The sequence below is a fragment of the Neoarius graeffei genome, chromosome 17 (genome assembly GCF_027579695.1).
Source record: "Neoarius graeffei isolate fNeoGra1 chromosome 17, fNeoGra1.pri, whole genome shotgun sequence".
In the NCBI taxonomy this organism is placed as follows: Eukaryota; Metazoa; Chordata; class Actinopteri; order Siluriformes; family Ariidae; genus Neoarius; species Neoarius graeffei.
This window is the reverse complement of record NC_083585.1, coordinates 24,140,217-24,162,054: the sequence shown is the minus strand read 5'-3', so window position 1 is coordinate 24,162,054 and position 21,838 is coordinate 24,140,217. Positions and strand designations below refer to the sequence as shown.

At 41.6% G+C, this 21,838-nt stretch overlaps 2 protein-coding genes across 9 annotated transcripts in view; one reads left to right on the top strand and one right to left on the bottom strand.

The window, feature by feature from the left end:
• Window positions 1-2,298, top strand: part of mcamb (melanoma cell adhesion molecule b) — a 105,919-nt gene extending 103,621 nt beyond the window's left edge. For all 3 annotated transcript variants that reach the window (XM_060943857.1, XM_060943856.1, XM_060943855.1), the window contains one exon: window positions 1,722-2,298. In XM_060943857.1, the coding sequence (XP_060799840.1) occupies window positions 1,722-1,724 (3 nt within the window). In that variant the 3' untranslated portion in view covers window positions 1,725-2,298. The remainder of the gene's footprint in view (window positions 1-1,721) is intronic.
• A 5,585-nt stretch (window positions 2,299-7,883) lies between these two features.
• Window positions 7,884-21,838, bottom strand: part of cbl (Cbl proto-oncogene, E3 ubiquitin protein ligase) — a 122,685-nt gene continuing 108,730 nt past the window's right edge. For 2 of the 6 annotated variants that reach the window (XM_060943851.1, XM_060943852.1), the window contains exon 16: window positions 8,268-12,055. In XM_060943851.1, coding sequence (XP_060799834.1) covers window positions 11,772-12,055 — 284 coding nt within the window. In that variant the 3' untranslated portion in view covers window positions 8,268-11,771. Of the gene's footprint in view, window positions 8,211-8,267; window positions 12,056-21,838 lie in introns of those variants that run through there. The other 4 variants (XR_009656855.1, XM_060943853.1, XR_009656856.1 and 1 more) reach the window with 4 other exon arrangements.

Below are 21,838 nucleotides of genomic sequence, written 5' to 3'. Positions count from 1 at the left end.
GAATATGTATTAGGACAGTCACATGAACAGAAAGCAGGGATTTGCTTTACAGCTGGAGTGATATACTGAAATAAAGGCACCAAGTTGATAACTTCAGGACTGCAGTTGGTTGTCATGAAGAGTTTTGCACTCAAGTTTCCATCAATGAACAGTTTATAAGGTCAATAAAACAGACTTCATGTTAAAACGATAATGAATTTCCTGGTTCCACAGTTATAATTTGTGATTATATACAGTAGGACACAGTTACAGAAGCAAGTTATTCATAATCATGCTATCGGTCATCACCCAGACGAGGACGGGTTCTCTTTTGAGTCTGGTTTCTCTCGAGGTTTCTTCCTCGTGTCGTCTGAGGGAGATTTTCCTCACCACCGTCGCCACAGGCTTGCTCATCGGGGATAAATTAGGGATAAAATTAGCTCGTGTTTAAAGCTTATAATTTTCTGTAAAGCTACTCGGCGACAAACACGTGCTGTTGAAAGCGCTATACAAATAAACAGATTTGAGATCAACTTAAATTGCATCGGTGGTCTGTAAGGTCCGATCGTGTACCCTAAATGACTTTTAAACTACCACCCCAACAGTTCGGTACCGTTATTCAGGGATGAGAATTTTCCGCGGATCTGCGGAATTCCGAGTTTTTCCCGCTGAAAATGTCATTTTTGTGAAACGTGTAAATCCATTGAGAAAATTTCAGGGGGTAGGGGTCGGCGCGAGGCGCGGCTTGTGGTGGCACAAGCAGGCAGGACCGACCGCCCGCCCGCCCGCCAGCATCTTTTGGCAACGCTCATCGCAAAATTAGTTGCAGCTGTGATAACGGAAATCGTCATTGCTTTCTTCAATATTTATGCTAACGACAACTCACGATGATTTCCGGCAACGTTTTGGCGCTAGTTCCATCTCACTTCTACAATTCACGGAGAAACAAGCTACACGTACACGGTTTTGATCACTTCTTAAGTTCTAGTTATTTTGGTTAGTTTTCAAAGTTACTTTGCCAATATGGCAAAAGTTTTGGACCGCAAAAATGAGGATCGAGCCAGGGAAATCGATAAATCGAACGGGATAAAGAACTGCTTCCGATGGGCATGGCTCGATAGTAGCGTTACCGTGCAGATAGGGACACAAACTGTGACGACGTGCCTGACGGAACGTATCCGAAAAGTAGACGTGCCGGGAAAGGTTCTGTGTATTCTGTGCTCAGATATAATCAATTATGGAAACAGAGGAGCTAGAAACATCCAGGAGCACATCAAAACAAAAAAGCACAAAGGTACGTTTTACTTAAATTGTCAAAGATAGTCAGGAGGAATCTAATATATCGTTACGGTTACCTCCATTAAATTATATCTGTAGGGATTTGTTATCTTAAAGTTTATAAACGTTTTAAACCATCATTGAATTTGAAAACATTCATATATATATATATATATAATGTGGGAAAGTTGACAGACATTTCAGAGTTTTTTTAAATGTCCCATTCTCATCCCTGGTTATTTCTGAGACCGTACTGACATCATCGCAATCGAGAATTCAACAGCGCCGGGTTAACAGTTTATCGTGCGACACGGTCAATTTCAAACACACAGCAGCCCTGTGCAGTTTGTCCCACAGAACGTTCCAGTGCTTTCTGTGTTGTAGCTTGTTCACATGATTAAATTACAATCCGAAAATGTTTTCTTTCTGGTGTGATTTATGTTCTGCTTCGATCCTGTGTGCAGTGAGGCGAACGGATAAGCAGAGAGGACGGGCCGATAGCAGTCTCCACGTTACTCCACTCTCTCAGGATGAGTCCCGGAGCTTCCTCCTTACAGGACTTCCACGTTTAATCCTCCCCTGTGAGCGGGAACACAATCCTGTGTCAGACCTCTACAGCTCTCACATTTTGTTCGCAAGATTTTTTTTTTTTAAGTTGCCTTTTACCCCCATACAGGCCTCACTATCCGTTTTGGAACAATCTGCTCTCCATGTTCTACATCATGTATAGATAAAATAATGTACATATGTAGTTATTTAAATAATTTTGACGAAACCTAAAGTGTTCTTTGTGACCGAACGAGGTCGTTCTTGCGCTCGACTAAGATTCGGGCAGCAGACGGTCAGCCGAAGGGCTGTTCGTTAAACGTCCGAGTGCTCGCTGTTGTTTTGTGTTTAAATTGCTCTCACTGTAGTCTGTGCACTGAAACTCAGAGCTGCCTCTCACTACTGTGCTGATCCAACACTGTGTAACCGCTTCACCTGCTGTCTCTAACAATACTTCATCACTGAGGGGGAAAATATAGAATTTTTTTTTTTTAATTTTGTCTTTTTTTTAAAAATGTATATGATGTTTATGCTCAAAGAAAAACCTTCACACTGAAATCTGGATCTGCTTATACACATTAACCTGACCCACTGAGAGGTTGAAACTTCCAGTCGTGGCTAAACGTTTTGAGACGGACACAAATTTTGCTGCTTCGGTGGTTTTAGATCTTTTTGTCAGATCTTTCTATGGTATAGTGAAGTGCAATTATAAGCATTTCACAAGTTTCAAAGGCTTTTATTGATAAATACATCAAGAGTTAATATTTACAGTGTTGACGCTTCTTCCCCCCTCCAAGACTCCTGTAATTGGCCCCTGGCATGCTAGAGATCAGCTTCTGGGCCAAATCCTGACTGATGGCAGCCCGTCCTTGCAGAATCAGTGCATGGGGTTTGTGTTTGTCTATCCGCTTTTTGAGGATTGACCACAAGTTCTCGATGGGATTAAGATCTGGGGAGTTTCCTGCCCATGGACCCAAAATTTCAATGTTTTGTTCCCCGAGCCACTTAGTTACCACTTTTGCTTTGTGACATGGTGCTCCATCATGCTGGAAAAAGCATCGTTCGTCACCAAATTGCTCCTGGATCGCTGGGAGAAGTTGCTCTTGGAGGAGGTTTTGATACCGTTTTTTATTCATGGCAGCGTTCTGAGGCAAAATTGAGAGTGAGCCGAGTCCCTTGGATGAGAAGCGACCCCACACATGAATAGTCTCAGGATGCTTTACTCCGGCATGACACAGGACTCATGGTAGCGCTCACCTTTTCTTCTCCAGACAGTCGTTTTTCAAGATGTCCCAAACAGCCTAAAGGCGGCTTCATCAGAGAAAATAACTTTACCTCAGTCCTCTGCAAAAAGTCTTGCAGAAAGTTATTACCTCGCCCGGGACGGAGTCCACCAGGGGGCGAGGTATTGTTTTTGGTTGGGTTTCTGTGTGTTTTTTTTTTTGTTAACGATATTACAGGAAAACGGCTGGACCAATCTTCATGAAACTATCAGGATAGATGGGCGTTGGTCTTAAATAAAACCTCCAACATTTTGAGGGTCATCTGGTCAAGGTCACCAAAAAGGTCAAAATAGTTTTTGTTTGGCTACTGCCTCACATAGAGGCGCTAGCCACTACGTCATCGTGCTGTAAGAAAGTAAGAGTGTAACAGTCGTGCACTGCGCATCCGCATACGTGTTCCGATTAAAATGGCCGGTGACTGTATACAATTCGGTTCACCATTCGAAATAAAACGGACTAGACTAAAGAAATCGCTTTCAGACATGTTTATGCTTATTACAGAGGGAAAGTGCATTCCACTGAGCTCTAGCGCCGGGCCATTTCCGGGAAATAAGAGTTTGGGTCATGGCGACAGTGTGTGTATGTCAGCCTCGGTTCGGAGGGTTCAGTTTCGAAAACTGTAAGAGTAGAATAATATAAAGTACAGACACTTGGTATATTTTACTTCTGTGATTTTTAAATCGTTCGTTTTTGGACTACGCTTCATTTTTGTGGCTACTGCCTCATAGCCACAAATGCTACATTTACTGAATGGACATGGGATCAGAAATCTATTTTATTTATAAGCAGTAGCCACATGGACCCATAGGGGACCTCATTTTTTTTTGCAATATCTTCTTTCATATTCATCATAAGCGCTACCGGGTGAGGTTTGTTTTACCTGGCAACACTTGTTTTCTGTGTTATTGACCTGTGGTCAGTCCTCAAAAAGCGGGTGGACAAACAAAAACCCCAAAATTGTGATAAACTCCAAGCGCTGATTATGCAAGAACGGGCTGCCATCAGTCAGGATTTGGCAAGCTGATATCTAGCATGCCAGGGCAAAAAGGGTCAACAGTAAGTATTGATTCTTTGCATAAACTTGATGTACAGTGGTGCTTGAAAGTTTGTGAACCCTTTAGAATTTTCTATATTTCTGCATAAATGTGACCTAAAACATCAGATTTTCACACAAGTCCTAAAAGTAGATAAAGAGAACCCAGTTAAACAAATGAGACAAAAATATTATACTTGGTCATTTATTTATTGAGGAAAATGATCCAATATTACATATCTGTGAGTGGCAAAAGTATGTGAACCTCTAGGATTAGCAGTTAATTTGAAGGTGAAATTAGAGTCAGGTGTTTTCAATCAATGGGATGACAATCAGGTGTGAGTGGGCACCCTGTTTTATTTAAAGAACAGGGATCTATCAAAGTCTGATCTTCACAACACGTTTGTGTTGTGAAGATAAAACCACCTCTTAAGAGTTTGGAGTACTGAATCGTACCCATAGTGCAAGATGGCTGCAGTGTGTTTCCTGTGTTCAGGCGGACGTTCCAGTCGTGCATGTCCACCAAAGTGTACGTGACCCCGTGCACATGCAGTACAGGCACAGTGTAATGCAACAGTTTCTTCACTCTGTGGTTGGACCAAGATTGGTTTTGTGGCCTGAAATGCCATCGAAGTTGGTGCTGCTGTTTTTTTCCACCCTCTTTCTCAACCTCTTCAACGCCAGCCATCTTGAACTTGTTGAACAAAAATCAGAGGAAGTCCGTTAAAGCTCTTTAGTTATAGATTTTACAGAAAGTTAAGAACGGGGGGAACTTGCCAGTATTGAATTCTGATCGAATGTAATTCAATGTTTTGTCAAGCCAATGTTCAAATTCAAAGTTCTAACAATAAAAATGGTACAAGTCCAAAAAGCCTGAACAACAACCCAACTTGTATACAAGCTAGATACAGGTAGACAGTTCAAGCTCAAAGTTACTTTTGGTCGTAGTTAATTATTCCACTGCAGTTGTTGAAAACAAAATGGTTTTGCTGAGTGAAGTCCTTTTGTACAAGTCTCCGTCACTTTTCCTCACCTCCAAGTAGAGCTTTGACAATATTTCCACTATTGCGCTCTCTTCCAGTTTTTCGATATCCGTTGGTTTGTTTTTCTCTTGTAAATATGCGTGAAGAATATCTAATGAGGTTTTGGTAGCCTTTCGGGTGTCCAGCGCATCTTTACTTTCAGTTTATTTATTTAGTACTGAAACCACCACGACGATCTCTCTCTCTCTCCCAGCCGACAAAGAAATGATTGTGCGCATGCGCAGCAGAAAAGTTCTGTCGTTGGATCTTCGCGTGTGACGTCATGTTGTCTCAGCAATGTACAATATTGCACACTCATTCTCTATTGTGGAGAGTGGTGTAATACATGTAGGATAAGCGATATGATAGCATGCAATATAAATAAACTCACGAGAAGGTAATAGAAGACATTTTTATTCCATGGAAAAAGTGACCCGTATGGATAACTCCCGATATTTCATTCCAATGACGTCACTCCCAGTGTTTTCCCGCTGACTTAGATGTGCGTTGTCAAAATGGTGAACTAGTTCAAATTAAAATTCTTTTGATTTAACTTGCACATTTTTATTTATTTATATATTGGATGTGTCTGTATAATATGAAGAATGTTTACACGGTGGCGCGAAGATATGAAGTTTATCTTCTTGTGTTGGAAATATTTTCACTCGTTCACGTCGTTCACGAGTGAATAATTCACCATTTGAAGATCAACTTCATATCTTCGTGCAACCCTGTAAGACAGTGGTGCTTGAAAGTTTGTGAACCCTTTAGAATCTCCTATATTTCTGCATAATTATGACCTAAAACATCAACAGATTTTCACACAAGTCCTAAAAGTAGATAAAGAGAACCCAGTTAAACAAATGAGACAAATATTATACTTGGTCATTTATTTATTGAGGAAAATGATCCAGTATTACATATCTGTGAGTGGCAAAAGTATGTGAACCTCTAGGATTAGCAGTTAATTTGAAGGTGAAATTAGAGTCAGGTGTTTTCAATCAATGGGATGACAATCAGGTGTGAGTGGGCACCCTGTTTTATTTAAAGAACAGGGATCTATCAAAGTCTGATCTTCACAACACGTTTGTGGAAGTGTATCATGGCACGAACAAAGGAGATTTCTGAGGACCTCAGAAAAAGCGTTGTTGATGCTCATCAGGTTGGAAAAGGTTACAAAACCATCTCTAAAGAGTTTGGACTCCACCAATCCACAGTCAGACAGATTGTGTACAAATGGAGGAAATTCAAGACCATTGTTACCCTCCCCAGGAGTGGTCGACCAACAAAGATCACTCCAAGAGCAAGGCGTGTAATAGTCAGCGAGGTCACAAAGGACCCCAGGGTAACTTCTAAGCAACTGAAGGCCTCTCTCACATTGGCTAATGTTAATGTTCATGAGAACACTGAACAACAGTGGTGTGCATGGCAGGGTTGCAAGGAGAAAGCCACTGCTCTCTAAAAAGAACATTGCTGCTCATCTGCAGTTTGCTAAAGATCACGTGGACAAGCCAGAAGGCTATTGGAAAAATGCTTTGTGGATGGATGAGACTAAAATAGAACTTTTTGGTTTAAATGAGAAGCGTTATGTTTGGAGAAAGGAAAACACTGCATTCCAGCATAAGAACCTTATCCCATCTGTGAAACATGGTGGTGGGAGTATCATGGTTTGGGCCTGTTTTGCTGCATCTGGGCCAGGATGGCTTGCCATCATTGATGGCACAATTAATTCTGAATTATACCAGTGAATTCTAAAGGAAAATGTCAGGACATCTGTCCATGAACTGAATCTCAAGAGAAGGTGGGTCATGCAGCAAGACAACGACCCTAAGCACACAATCATTCTACCAAAGAATGGTTAAAGAAGAATAAAGTGAATGTTTTGGAATGGCCAAGTCAAAGTCCTGACCTTAATCCAATCGAAATGTTGTGGAAGGACCTGAAGCGAGCAGTTCATGTGAGGAAACCCACCAACATCCCAGAGTTGAAGCTGTTCTGTACGGAGGAACGGGCTAAAATTCCTCCAAGCCGGTGTACAGGACTGATCAACAGTTACCGCAAACGTTTAGTTGCAGTTATTGCTGCACAAGGAGGTCACACCAGATACTGAAAGCAAAGGTTCACATACTTTTGCCACCCACAGATATGTAATATCGGATCATTTTCCTCAATAAATAAATGACCAAGTATAATATTTTTGTCTCATTTGTTTAACTGGGTTCTCTTTATCTACTTTTAGGACTTGTGTGAAAATCTGATGTTTTAGGTCACATTTATGCAGAAATATAGAAAATTCTAAAAGGTTCATAAACTTTCAAGCACCACTGTATTGTCAATAAAAGATTTTGAAACTTATGAAATGCTTATAATTGTACTTCAGTATACCACAGAAACATCTGACAAAACGATCTAAAAGCGCTGAAGCAACAAACTTTGTTAAAACCAAAATGTGTGTCCGTCTCATAACTTTTGGCCACGACTGTACATGTACTCAGCGTTTAACTCGTGTGTTTGAAGATCATCTCCCCAGTGATGTTGAGGCCTTTATCATGCTCATGATCTGTTTATATTGTGTTATATATAAATGATGAATTAGAATCTGCTCCAAGTCCGCAGCGTATTTAAAATATTGTAGGTTTGACCAACGAAATCACGTTGGCCATTATTACTCATTGTTTATAACTTATTTTTTTTTATATATATATTTTAGTTAAAAAACAAGCAAAAAGGGCACAACTATGATTATTCAAGCACAGAGTTCACATTTTATTCTCTACCAAAGCAAAAAGCATAACCAAAGGCACAAATATTACAGATACCAGTTTTGTAAATGTAAGCTCGTCAGCTTGATGTGCAAAAATCTATCGCCAAGTGTCATATCTTCATTTTGTATACGTCACAGGTTCGTCGTGCCTTATTACTGTAAAGATATTTGACTCCTCTTCCTTCTCCCCCCCCCTCCCCCCAAAGCTGATTAAAAACATTGTCCTTAAAAAAAAAAAAAAAGGGTTTCCTTTCCATTCATTGTTCATTTAAGCCAAGCCTGGGTGATGAGCTCTCTAGCGAAGTCTGTAATACAGAGAAGAAAGGGATGATCAGGCAGAAAACATAAGATCGACTCCTGTATTCTTTCAAAATGGCTTTAATAACAGAAATTCAAAATTTGTGATTTTTATGAAGGAGGGATCTCTGGGTTGGAGTACATCAACATTAATAAATATCATTAGTCTTTATATCTTGACAAAAGGAAACAACACACAAGCGACTGGGAGAGGGAACGTGTCCTATTTCATTTGCACTCTAATGCTTTCCAGTTTTTACAACGATGCTTTAAAAAGCGCGCGCACACACACAGTCTGGAAATGCTTGATTTATAATGGTAGCTCCGTTCAAACTATTACAGAACATTTCTTTCTCCTAAACGTGTAAATTTGTTGGCCCAACACTATGTGTGTGTGTGTGTGTGTGTGTGTGTGTGTGTGAGATAAAAATGTCTATTTAATACAATATATCCAAACTTATTTGGCTTTGACATGAAGAAAATGCAACAAAAAACCTTAAATGAACTTGTGCAACCAATTTCCTCCAGTGAGAGGCTGAGAGATCACATCGCTAATCGAACCTACTGTAACTGAAAGGAGTGTTAAACTCTAAAAGACGCACGTTTCTGAAGAACGGTGAGGATCATGGCACTGAAAGAGACGGCAGTTTATGATCACGAAGGTGAAGCAAATCTCCGAGCCGGACTCCCGGCGTTGAGGAGGGCCGAGAGTCCGGAGCGCTCGATTCTTATGAAAGGCGACGACTGACTGACGGTGGTGAAGAACGTTCACGAGCGTCTGATGTTAAACGACATGCGCTTCCAGCACGTTTACCTTTTAACACTGACCTCTTTAAAACCCAGATTCAGCAGTTCACCTGAAGCTTTGTTTCGATGCAGACGTTATCATCGTGTTTTTACAGGGTTACTCATACAGCACCGGTTGGACACCTGTACCAGCCTCTGTACCAGAACAGTACCGAAAATTAGAGACTGAGGACATCATCTTTGCTTCTCTTTGTTTGATCAGACAGCATAGCACTGTCCAAAGTGACACGAGTCAGAAAAAAATAGAAGAAAAACACTTGCAAAATGAGGAAAGCACGCCCTCGTGTGGTCTAAAGTTCCAGTCGACAGCTATTCAGCATGACGTCACTGCAAAAGCTTCAGAAGCATTGAGCAACACTTTGGGGGCGGAGTGAAAACACAACAGATCACTTACACCAGGACACGTTCGCTCGTTCACAAGGCCTTAATCTGGGCAGCAGAACATCATTTCGGACATTTTCTAGACATATGGCACTGCTCACAGTATTATTCACATCAGGGGAAAAAAACCAAAAAAAACATGTACAGGAATGCAAAACGAAATCGGACAGCCGTTTCCACATATTCTATATATAAGTAACTTTATACGCTTGATTTTAAAGTGACAGTATCGGAGCACAAATTGGTATACGGTGTGAAATCTTGCAACACACACACACACACACACACGATATACAACATTGACAAGAAATACAGTAAACAGAATTAAAAAAAAAAAAAAAAAAAGAGCTCTGATCTGAAAACTAAACTTCACATGGTGCAAACGAAAATACTGAACTAGGAATCATCACCTGCTTGCCATGTCAGAAAGAAAACCTGCTAGATCATTTTCCTTTCTGGTTAACAAGGTTGTACCTACAAGCTTCATATTACGGAAGTACCTGCTATGCCAGTGCAATATCTCGGAGGGGAAAGAAAAAAACAAACAAACCAAACAGCATGTACAGGTGAACAATTTCCTCCAGGGCTTCATAAGCTAGCAATTTCGCCATTTTCATCGTGTACGACACGCACACGCACGCAGTGTGCGTCTGACAGCTTGTCCAATTTCCGAGCACATCCGAGGAAAGCCGACGTCATGAATGAATCGACGTGTCGAAATTAGTCTTCAAAGTAGTCATTCAGTGCTTCTGCCCTGAATAAGAACATGGGTGCATTTCATTTCCCGTTCAATACTGATAGAGTCTGTGTGGATGTACAGTATTCCTGAGGAAGGGGGGGAAAGAGGGAGACAAACATGAAACCGTCCCATGTTTGAGAGATAAGCCAACAACTGAAACCTCGAAACCGCCAAGAAAAAAAAACAAGTACGAGGTTTTCTGCGACGATGTGTTCGTCCGTATGCTTTTACTCGTTTTGCGTACGTGACGTACGTCCAGTGACGGCGCCGACGTCTCTACGCCCTGAACACGAAACCCAAAGCGATTCCGAAGTGGAAAGAAAAAGAAAAAAAATGGACGGAAGCCTGCCTGGGCCCAGAGCTGCACAAGCTGCTCACAAGTTCAAGTATGCTACATAAATCAATCAAATTCAACCGAACAGATACTGTCACTTTAAAACAGGTTAAACACAATATTCACAAATATACATTTAAGGCTTAATTGTTTAGCACTAACAAGAGTAGCAGCAGTAAAGCACTTCTGAATTAATAATAATAATAATAATAATAATAATAAAAAAAAAACAAGTAATACAACAATAATAATAATAATAATAATCACTTAGATGAACAGCTTCAGACAAAATCTCACCGAAATCGCCGTGACTTCAGTCCTGATTTAACACGGAAACTGTACAAGCGAACACTTCCTTGCCTCGGACTTTGTGTCCAACTCCTCACTAATCTGTTGAACACTCTAGAAAAAGCACACGTATAAAAGCCCTTCAGTCACCATCAGAGTAACGACATACAGACAGAACGAAGCTTACGACACTTCAGGGCTCGGAGAAAGGCGTCGGGTTTCTTTCGGGAAACGGCCGCGCTTCCGGAGCAGGAAATCTAAAAACCGTCGCCGGGTCGGATGTAACGGGATTCACACGAGAGGCTGCGATATCCAATTCTGCGTTATAAACATATATCTATATATATAATCAGTTACAGTAATGCTACACAGCAGCAGAGGCAATGCAAGTGACTGATGATGGTTAAAGCCAATTTCAACTGGCAGCGTCCACTGACATCACACAACCATATTACTAACACGCACGCACCTGAAAACGACGGCACATCACCGGTACGTGATGTTACATCAGATCGGTATCAGGTCGGAGTACGGGGGACTGTCACTCATGCCATGCCACTTTAGAAAATGACAAAAACGCCTCAAGAAAGTACCAGAACAACACAATTTGACACCAGCAAACATTCAGCTGCAGTTTTCCACGCGACAGAACAGCAGTACAGAGGAGTCCTTCCCTTTCCCCAGCCATCTCACTCACTCTGGACCGACCCCTAAACCTCGCCATCCTTAAAATGGGTATATATTAACTATATGGACTCATAAATTACATTATATATATATATATATATATATATATATATATATATATATATATATATATATAAATAAAAAGCGTGTCCTTGCTTGGGTTTGACTAAAAGCCTCAGTGGCTGTGCAATGCCATGAGGCGGACTTCAAGAACGATGCTCTTGCTGGCGAACAGCATGCAGGAGCTGGATAGGGTCTGCGCCTCACGCATGAACGACAGCCCTGGAGCAAAGAGAGGGAGAGATCGGACTCGCTCTGGAGCGGGAAGGGCTGCTATGTGAGGATGTGTGCCGTGGAAGGGACGGACACAAACTCACGCAGGATATTCTTGGCCATCTCGATGTTGTTCTGCGCGATCATCAGAGCTTTCTGGATGTCCTGGTGGGAGTAGCCCTGGCTCATGAGCAACTCAATCTCGCTGCTGATCTGCGGGTTGCTGGAGGACATGGGGGCGGCGGCGGCGGCGCCGGGAGGGACAGGGCTCGGCCTGCGGTCCGAGTTGATGCGGCGTGGCAGGGGTTTCGGAGGCCGTTCGGGAGCTTCGACAGAGTCGAACACTGAAAGAAAAAGAGGACATGGAGGAGGTGGATAGTGTGAAAGAACAACAGGATGTCTGTTACATCTGCACCAGGCTTACACAAGAAGCCTGATGCTGAAAAACGGGAGAAGCTGCAGACACGCACATTACATGATCATACACGCACAACCAGTCAAACAAAGTTTGGACACCCGGAATCGATGGCTTTTCTTTCATTTTATTCATTAAAACATGCTTCATATCTTAATGACGGATGTCGTTTCTCTTTACTTAGTTGAGCGGTTCTTGACATAATATGCATTAGTACAGTTGTGGAATAGTGCTGTTTACTGTGTTTTTTTTTTATTATTATTATTTGTGACCCCTCACCGAATCCAGGGACGCATGTCGGCCGAAACGAATCCGAGATAATCGCAAAAGAAGCATTTTTTTTCGAAATTTATGATTTTTGTTTTTTTCCATCATGTGCAAGTTGAGATCTTGAAGAATGCAATCAGTATTTCAGATAATAGATTGTTTTGTTGGAAAAGCATACATTTTTTGTTGCAAATTGTCTCGTTTTTGTCAGGACTGTAGCCTGCTGGGGGGTGTGGGTAAATTACCATCTGGGCCATTCACATGATGAGTTAAGTCTTTTGTTTTTTTTTTGCGAATCAGCTGTATGATACGAGCTGAGCTCGTGGCTACTTAACTGCATACAGGCATGTGATTTCACTATGGAATGAGCAAGTTAAACAGAGCGCAGAGGAGCTGAAACACCGCGAAGCAAACAGATGCACGGTATTTACATCGGAAATGACCATTTCTAGCAAAAAAAAAAAAAAAACCGCAACCTCGTTTTCCAGATTGAATGGAATACTTGAATGATTGGATGATACACGGACCATTCTAGGATTACATTCCATCGGAGGCATTGGTGTGTGCAAGGCGCCGTTTCTCTTTCTGATGGGGTAAGTTTATTAATCTAAGGCTGTGTGGTTATTTTTGCATGTAACGGAGAGTGTTGTGGTTTGGTTAAGCCTAGGTCACAACCGGACGTATGATTTTTTGGCCGTGTGATTTTTGGCGTTTCCCAAATCGCTGCGTTTTTTTTTTTGTTCACGGAGAAAGACGCGCGTTGGCCGTAAGTTTGTCTTGCAACCTGAAAAAAACGTAAGCGCCCGTAGAGTTTGTTTGACATGACAAAGAACCTCTGCGGCCGGTCTGCGGCTCGAAAATCAGCACATCACACGTGTGCTCTCGTGCGTTTCATGCGCGCTCTCCATGCGTTTCTTGCGTTTTTTGCATGTAGACCGGCCGTAGGAGCGCGTACTGTACAGCCGGTTGTGACTGAGGCTTTACATGAAACTAGCGTTGTGTTAGTTGTGTCATCATCGTGCTATCTTTCTTTCTTACGGTGTGAGTAATTTTTCAACCACAAAACGTTAAAGTATACTTTAGGACTTATTTTTGTACTTCATAATTGTTTTGGGCATACTTTGCATGGAAGGAAAATTGATGTGGTGATCTTTGTTTACATGAAAGTAGTATCGTGCTAGCTCGTAGGGGGTAGGGCTTTCATTAATGTCATGCAGATGAGCAGCATTATGTGGCCGCCCTACACCCGGAGTAGCTGAGATGGAAAACTTTGAGGGCGATTTTCTCCCTTTTCTGTTTTAAGAAGTATACACTTTCAAAAGGCCACACATTCTTCAAATATTGTCAGATCTCCACATGGAAGGCATCATTGGAAAGCTTAGAAACTGTACTTTCTGAATCTGTCAATAACTCAAAATGCCCCCGGGCCGACATGTATCCCTGGATTCTGTGATCTGACACATTTACCGTTTGATCTCGGACGGATTAAGAAAGCAAGAAATTGCACTAATTAACTTTTGACGAAGCACCTGTTAATTGAAAAGCGTTCCAGGTGACGACCTCATGAAGCTGGTTAAGATAACGCCAATAGTGTGCAAAGCGTCAAGGTAAACGCTGGCTACTTTGAAGAATCAAAAAAACCAAAATGTATTTCATATTTTAAACAATTTTTTTGTTTATCACATAATTTTGATGCCTTCAGTATTGTTCTACAATGTGGAAAATATAAAATACAGAAAAACCTATGAATGAGTAGGGGTGTACAAACTTGACTGGTACTGTATACATAAAAAAATAAATAAAAAAGGACGCCCCACCCATGCTCACGAATCAGAATCCTAGAGCCAGGAATGTCTCAGAATTTCTCATTCATAAATGTGATTTAAGATCAAACACAGAGTCGGGGACAGTTTTGCTCTGCAGTTCTCAGTTATGCAAGGCCTAGAGGTTACGGAAGTAGCTTTGGGACCAAAGGGTTGCTGGTTCAATTCCCTGGACCAGCAGGACTGGATGCAAGGCTCCTCAGCCCCAGCTGCTCCCTGGGTGGGGTATGTCAGGGTCCTGTTGTACGTCGCTAATGTAAAAACGGGCTGTGCGGTTACACGACGGTAAGTCCCTGCCCCCGAGGTGACGTGGCATGATGTGAAGCCCACACTCACCCCACTCAAGCTGAAGTGAAACAGTCATTACAACCAACTGTAAATGGTTTCATCCAAGTGGTTGGAAAAGACAAAAACGCATGCATCAGCCAATCCGAGAACCCATCTTGCGACAGCAGCACAACGCGTAAAATCATGCAGTGACATGTCAAGATCAGATAACGCCCACAACAAGCATCAGCAAATGTGATCTCCGTGACTGTGACCTCATCAACCACTTGCTGACTGACAGGAGTGGAACCCGACATGGTCGTCTGCTGATGTTGCTCATCTGTCTCAAGCATCTTACGCATTCTGAAACGCTTTGCTGATCACCGTGGTTGGAAATCGTGGTCATTCGATTTACCGTAGACTTCCTGTCAGTGTGAACCAGTCTGGCTCACCTCGGACCTCATTTCCACCCACATAACCGACAATCACTGGGTGTTTCACGCCATTCCATGGACAGACTGTGTGTGAAAATCCCAGGAGATCAGCAGTTTCTGAAAACCAGCCTGTCTGGCACCAACAACCAGGCCACAGTCAGAGTCTCGGAGATCAACACCCACCCCATTCTCACGTTTCACGTGAACATTCATTCACTGAAGCTCTTGATCTGAATTGGCATGACATGATGCGTTACACTGCTGTCACATGACGGACTTGACTAGATTGCATGAATATGCTGCTAATAAGCAGTCAGTGAGCGTATGGAAGGAAATATTGTAGTCATACATTTATTATTAGGCATGTAATGACTCACCCAGTTCAAGGGTTGGGCTCATGATTTAACTTTCCCATGATATTTAAAAAAATAAAATAAAATTTACTCCCAAGAAATGTAAAATTTACTTTCCTGTTCTTTATAAACTTAAATATTATTTTAGTTCAATAAAAAAAATTAACATTCTGGAAAAGGTTGTAGTAAAATACAACAGCCTTTTTACTAAAATATTCCTGACCTTTTCTTCAAGTTATGAACATTTCCTGCCTCCATTTTTCTTCTCTTGAGCTTTCAGTAGTCTGTTTAAAAAAAAAAAAGTGCTGGTTTCTTGTTAAATCTACTTATGCAGTCAATCGCACAACAACTCTTTCCCCATTTTAGATTTTTTTTTTTGCACGTGCGCGTTTTCATGCCATTAGAGCCGTGTTACTTCCGCCTACAGTGAAGTCACGAGTATTCCCGCTATTGTACATTATACAGCTAAGAAAACTAAGATTGCATAGCTTAATCATCACAATTCAATTTTTATTTCATCGATTTGAATCATCAAATCCGTATGGCGATTTACACATGCATTATCATCACTATTAGTCCACTAGAAGCCACGCTGCTCCCGACTGCTGTTTACTTTGTCTCGAGACCACATAACCCCAAGTGCAGACATTAAGAACATTCTCTCACTTGGTTTTCAGCTGTGAGGTGCCAGAAAACTGCAGCTACGTGTGGACAGCAAGCCTCAAGTTCTTCAGCCATAAAGCAAAACAAACAGACTGAGAGCACTTCAAGATAAATAAAGTGGGAAATAAAGCACAAACAAACCACCGCGAGAGAGGCCATACAGTTCTCTCATGGAGCGTTTTATTGGGGCCCCAGTCCATTTATGTTCACATGTATACAGAAAGTGCCGAGTCACTGATCTGAGACCACTCGGAATGCTAAAACGGCTCAAGTGTGAAATTTTAATTCGGGCTGGTCACGACTGGACAGTGAAAACAATGAAGAGGCTGATTGGATTTTACCCACCCGACACCATGAGAGAGCCATTTGAGACCAGCTTAACACTGCGACACATTTAGAGAGATGAATTGGCCTCAAAATCTTCCCAATTATCCTTGAGAGTGACCCAGGCACTCGGAGCTTCAGGGGCCAGGCTTCTCGCGCGCATGTCCAAATGGGTCACTAATGATTTGAATGTTAATGCAGATTCAGAACAAAATGGTATATTCTTAACACACACACGGGTGATTAAAAGTACACATCAAGTGCATCCACCAGGGGTGTAACGGTACACGGATTCATACCGTACCAGGACAGGACTTTCGGTACGATGCAGATGTGTACCGAATACAATTTTTAACAGTAAATAACAGTAGGCTTTTTTGTGTCTGGAACATCAGGGTTCCCACAAGAACATTAAGTGGGGGGGGACGACACTATGTTTGTCAAATCTCCACCTCATACTTCGAGTGCACTACATATACAGCCAAGCTAGCAAACGTCATGGCTAATATGAACAAAAAGCCAGAGCTTGAAGACCTGCCCTTGTCATTAAGGTCTCCTGTTTGGGAACGCTTCAGTTTCACGGTGAAATACAGCGACGGACAAAGACAAGCGGATAAGATGAAAACACACAGTGTGCCGACATTTGTTCAGTAGTAATCGGGTATGCTTCCAGCGACGCGTCGAATTTGATCACTCGGATGTTGTAACTGTCAGCAGCTTTGCCCTTTCAGAGGACAATGTAGACAAGTTTTTTTTTTCCTGAAGGGGAGGGAACCCCCCTCCCAAAAAAAAAAAACACAAGAAGACCGTCATCTATATCCCCGCCCTATATACCAACTATATGCCAAGTTTCAAGATATTATTCGTCACATTTTCCAAGTTCTGCTGCAGGAAACCAAACCTACCTCTTTACACCGACCATGGCATAAACCCACTGGACCTTGGGTCCAGGTGAGATAAAAATTAAAATTTCTTAGTATCAAAAGGCACATATACATTACTTAATCAACACATATACCAACTTTCAAGTTCATACTAGGGATGTCCCGATCAGGTTTTTTTGCCCTCCGATCCGATACCGATCATTTGATTTTGAGTATCTGCCGATACCGAGTCCCGATCCGATACTTCTTATAATCCATAAAAAAAAATAAAGACGAGGAAAGAAACGGATCCAGGATGTTCCTCATTTTTTTTTTTTTTATTTAACACCTTATTTTAACATCCAACAACTCCGTTAGCAAACAGAACACTTACGTGAGGTAGTTTGAACAATAAATAACACAAATTAAAAACATAACCTTAAAATACCTGGCAGGAATGTAAACAAATAAAAAATAAATAAATAAAACTGCCACAGTGCCAGTAATTTGCTTTTAAGAACGCATCTCAGTGGTATACAGTAATTTCAATTAAGGAAATGAACGTTTTTTCTTGATGAAAACAAGCATTTCTACCCTTTCAGGTTTGAGCCTGTTTTTGTCATCCAACACGTTTGCAACAGCACTAAAAACTCGCTGTATTGTGTCGGGTGTTTGTTTTTCAGGTGCCGTATCAGGTTTGTCGTATTAAATGCGGCCCTTTCCTGTCCACCCCTTGAAATTCCAACTTTACATATTTCACAGTTTGCTATGGCAATGTTGTCCTCAACTTTGAAATACTGCCACACTGCAGGCATGCTTTGCTTTCCGCTTCGAACTGCTTCCGTGTTCAACTTTGCCGGCAACGGGCAGCCAATAACCAATAGTGTCTCTGCTACAAAGTGATGTCATGCCGCACGCGTTGATGTTGCTGTGTTGAGACAAGAGGTCTGGTCTCACTCTGTGCCAACGCATAGTTATTGATGTGTTAAAAATGAGAATATATTATATAGATATATATCCGATCCCTGATCGGGAGGTAATGCCCGATTCCGATCGAGTCTGAAACCACGTGATCGGGCCCGATTTCCGATCACGTGATCGGATCGGGACATCCCTAGTTCATACCACTCATAGTTTTCAAGTTCTGCTCCAGAAACAAAACCTACCCCTAAGACTAACCTGAGAGACTAAGGCTACATCCACACGACAACGGCAACGAGATGTTATTTAAAAATATATCGCGTCCAAATGGGCAACGATCAGTAAAATATCAGGTCCATATGGCAACGCAACGCTTGCTGAAAACGATGCAATACACATGCCACACCTCTAGGGGCGCTGTAAGACAGTCCCTTCGGAGACACCAGAACAATAGAAGTAGTAACGACGCATGCGCATAAACTATTATGCGCGAGACTTCATATTAGCCACAAAGTCGGAAAAATCTGTTCGTAAAATTACATCATAATGACCAAATACAATGAAAAGTATTTTTCCAGTCTCACCTGTGAAAGGTAATCCCATGTGATCTCGTTTGGACGGTAAACCTGTTGGTACAGTTAAACGCAGCTAATCTTTATTCTCCGCTTTGACCTCTCCAATATGGCGGCGAGGATGACGTATGATTCTACGCGGAAGGCGGCGTCTTTAATGGTCCGGAATAAATTGGATTAATTTGCTCCTCTACGCCCTTTTTAATGAATGTATTGTTGGACTTAAATCAACATCTGAAGAGGTGAGATCGCTCCTTTTTCCCCCTATTTTTGCTGGCGGGATTGCACCATTACACAATAAATATTCACAGTGAAAATATTTTGTAAGCGCGTTTCATGAACCAAGTTATAGGATTTGTTGACAACTCGCATCGCATCACAATGAGATCAGAGAAGATCATTGGCACTACTGGTGTTAAGAATCAGACCATTTCATAAATGAATATTTTGCTGTAGAGCTGCAGTGTTTGTACAATTGCATGTTTTTGCTTCACTATTACTGTCACTATTCTGCTTCTTGCATTACTACTGTGAACTAACACTGAACATAATAATAATAATAATAATAATAATATCCAAGCTCGTGTTTCACTCTCACTAGTGCTCTGTAAGGCTTTTTCCTGGTGATATTCGTTACACTTCTACCCGGCGTGAAGCACTCACAGTCATGTGGTTGTGACATCATCGTAAACAAATCCGTTCTACTCATCCAGACGACTTCACAACGACAACGTTGCCAGATCTTTCCACTCTGGAACCCGTTCTCAAAAAGATTGCGTTTTGGGCACCCAAAACGCCGGTGCCGTGTGGACGCCAGGCCTAAACGATAAGCAATTGTATCGGAGTCACCTGAATCCGTTGCCGTGTGGACAGGGCCTAAGTCTGAAATTGTTTCCATGGAAACATGAAAAATTAATTTCTCAAATTTCTTAGTATGAAAAGGCACATCTACATCACCTTGTTAACATGTACACCAAGTTTCAAATCCGTATCACGAATAGTTTTGGATATATGCTCCGGAAACGAACATTGCTCTTAGAAACTAAGTCAAAATATGTTTTTTATATAAAAAAAAAAAAAATTCCAAAAAAAAAAAAAAAAATCCAAAATAGCAAAAGGCCACCAGTTCACATGCTGCTTGATATGTACACTACCGTTCAAAAGTTTGGGGTCACTTTGAAATGTCCTTATTTTTGAAAGAAAAGCACTGTTCTTTTCAATGAAGATCACTTTAAACTAATCAGAAATCCACTCTATACATTGCTAATGTGGTAAATGACTATTCTAGCTGCAAATGTGTGGTTTTTGGTGCAATATCTCCATAGGTGTATAGAGGCCCATTTCCAGCAACTCTCACTCCAGTGTTCTAATGGTACAATGTGTTTGCTCATTGCCTCAGAAGGCTAATGGATGATTAGAAAACCCTTGTACAATCATGTTAGCACAGCTGAAAACAGTTGAGCTCTTTAGAGAAGCTATAAAACTGACCTTCCTTTGAGCAGATTGAGTTTCTGGAGCATCACATTTGTGGGGTCGATTAAATGCTCAAAATGGCCAGAAAAATGTCTTGACTATATTTTCTATTCATTTTACAACTTATGGTGGTAAATAAAAGTGTGACTTTTCATGGAAAACAAAATTGTCTGGGTGACCCCAAACTTTTGAACGGTAGTGCATTACCAAGTTTCACGAAGATATCTTCAGTAGTTTTAAAGGTATGGCCCGGAAACGCGGCCAGACGGACAGAACCCGTTTCTGTATCCCCCACTAAACTTCATTTGGGTGGGGGATATTATTTAAAAAAAATAAAATAAAAAGACCCCCCAAAACCCCACACAAGAAGGTTGAATGAAACTGAACACAGCGACAACCTGGAACTGTTAATGCTGCACTTGAGTCAATATGGAAAAGTTCATTTCATTTTAATTTATATTTAAGAATCTTGTATTTATTAGAGACGTTATCAGTGGTTTGCAGCGGTATTCTATTTTTATTCTTTTTTTTATGTTTCATTTAAAATGTTATTAAAACATGATAAACTGTTGGTGTTCACGAAAAGCTCATAATAAACAACCTGCAACTTTATGTTGTGCAGTTCTTCCTTTTAAGGCCAATTTATGCTGACAACCCAGTCCTCGCAGACGGTGTCGCAGACAGTGTCTGCGTAGCCCCCCCACCTTCGCAGACGCTCTGCGCGCACCTCCCAAAAATTGTGACCACCGCAGAAGCCTCGCAGACAAGAGGGCTCCGATTGGTCCACTCTACCCGCTGTACACGCACTTCCGCTTCCCTACTTCCCCGGTTTGTTTTGTTTTCACGACCGGCATTTTTAAAAACACGAGCGAAGATGGAGCAGCATGAAGAGCAGTTGATTGAGGAAGTGAGGAAGTACGTACATCTATACGACTCCAGTTCTAGTCATTATATATTAAAAAAAAAAAAAGTTCTAGTCATTATAAGTAACCGGAGGATAAACACTCCATTAACCACACCCACCAACTACTCCTAGCGACTTCTCGCCCCCTTGTGTTGTGCCGGTGAATAACATCGCGCACGCCTATTCCCCCGCTCAACAATAAATTACAACTGTCTGCGAAAAGCTATCTGCGAAAGCCTTGTCGCACAAGCATGCAGAGGCCTTTACTGTACTCAAAATGAACCGAACCGTGACTTCAAACCCGAGGTGCGTACTGAACCGTGATTTTTGTGTACCGTAAGACCCCAACATCCGCTAAGGACTAATGTCAGAAGTTTCCAAATGTTTTAACAGCATGAGTGGGACTAGAGGTGTGCATCCTGACTGGGATAATACAAGCGTTTTAAAAAGTAAATACACAAAGAGAAAAGCTGCAGGAGTGGGTGGGTTTTAGTTTGGTCTGGTTGGGCTACGCAGGCTGCTATGAAGTGTGTGGGATATTAACATCGGATTGCATCATGCGCTTGTGTTTGCAGTGCCCGTTCTCAGTAAATCCTTTATCTGGGCTACTGAACGACTAATTTGTTTTTATTTTGGGAAACGGTTCATGTTTAACATATTGTGAGAAGGTAGAAACAAAAATAACAGCTGTCTGAGTGGGTGGAATTGCTCAGAATTCCTTCAGGAATGTGATTAAGAAAGCATATATTTGGATATCAAAATGCATCAGAGTGTGCTGGCAGGATATTCAAGTTTTACTTCATTAACGCAGTCGTCTCCCCTAACAGGATGCCTAATGCGTTCGCTGC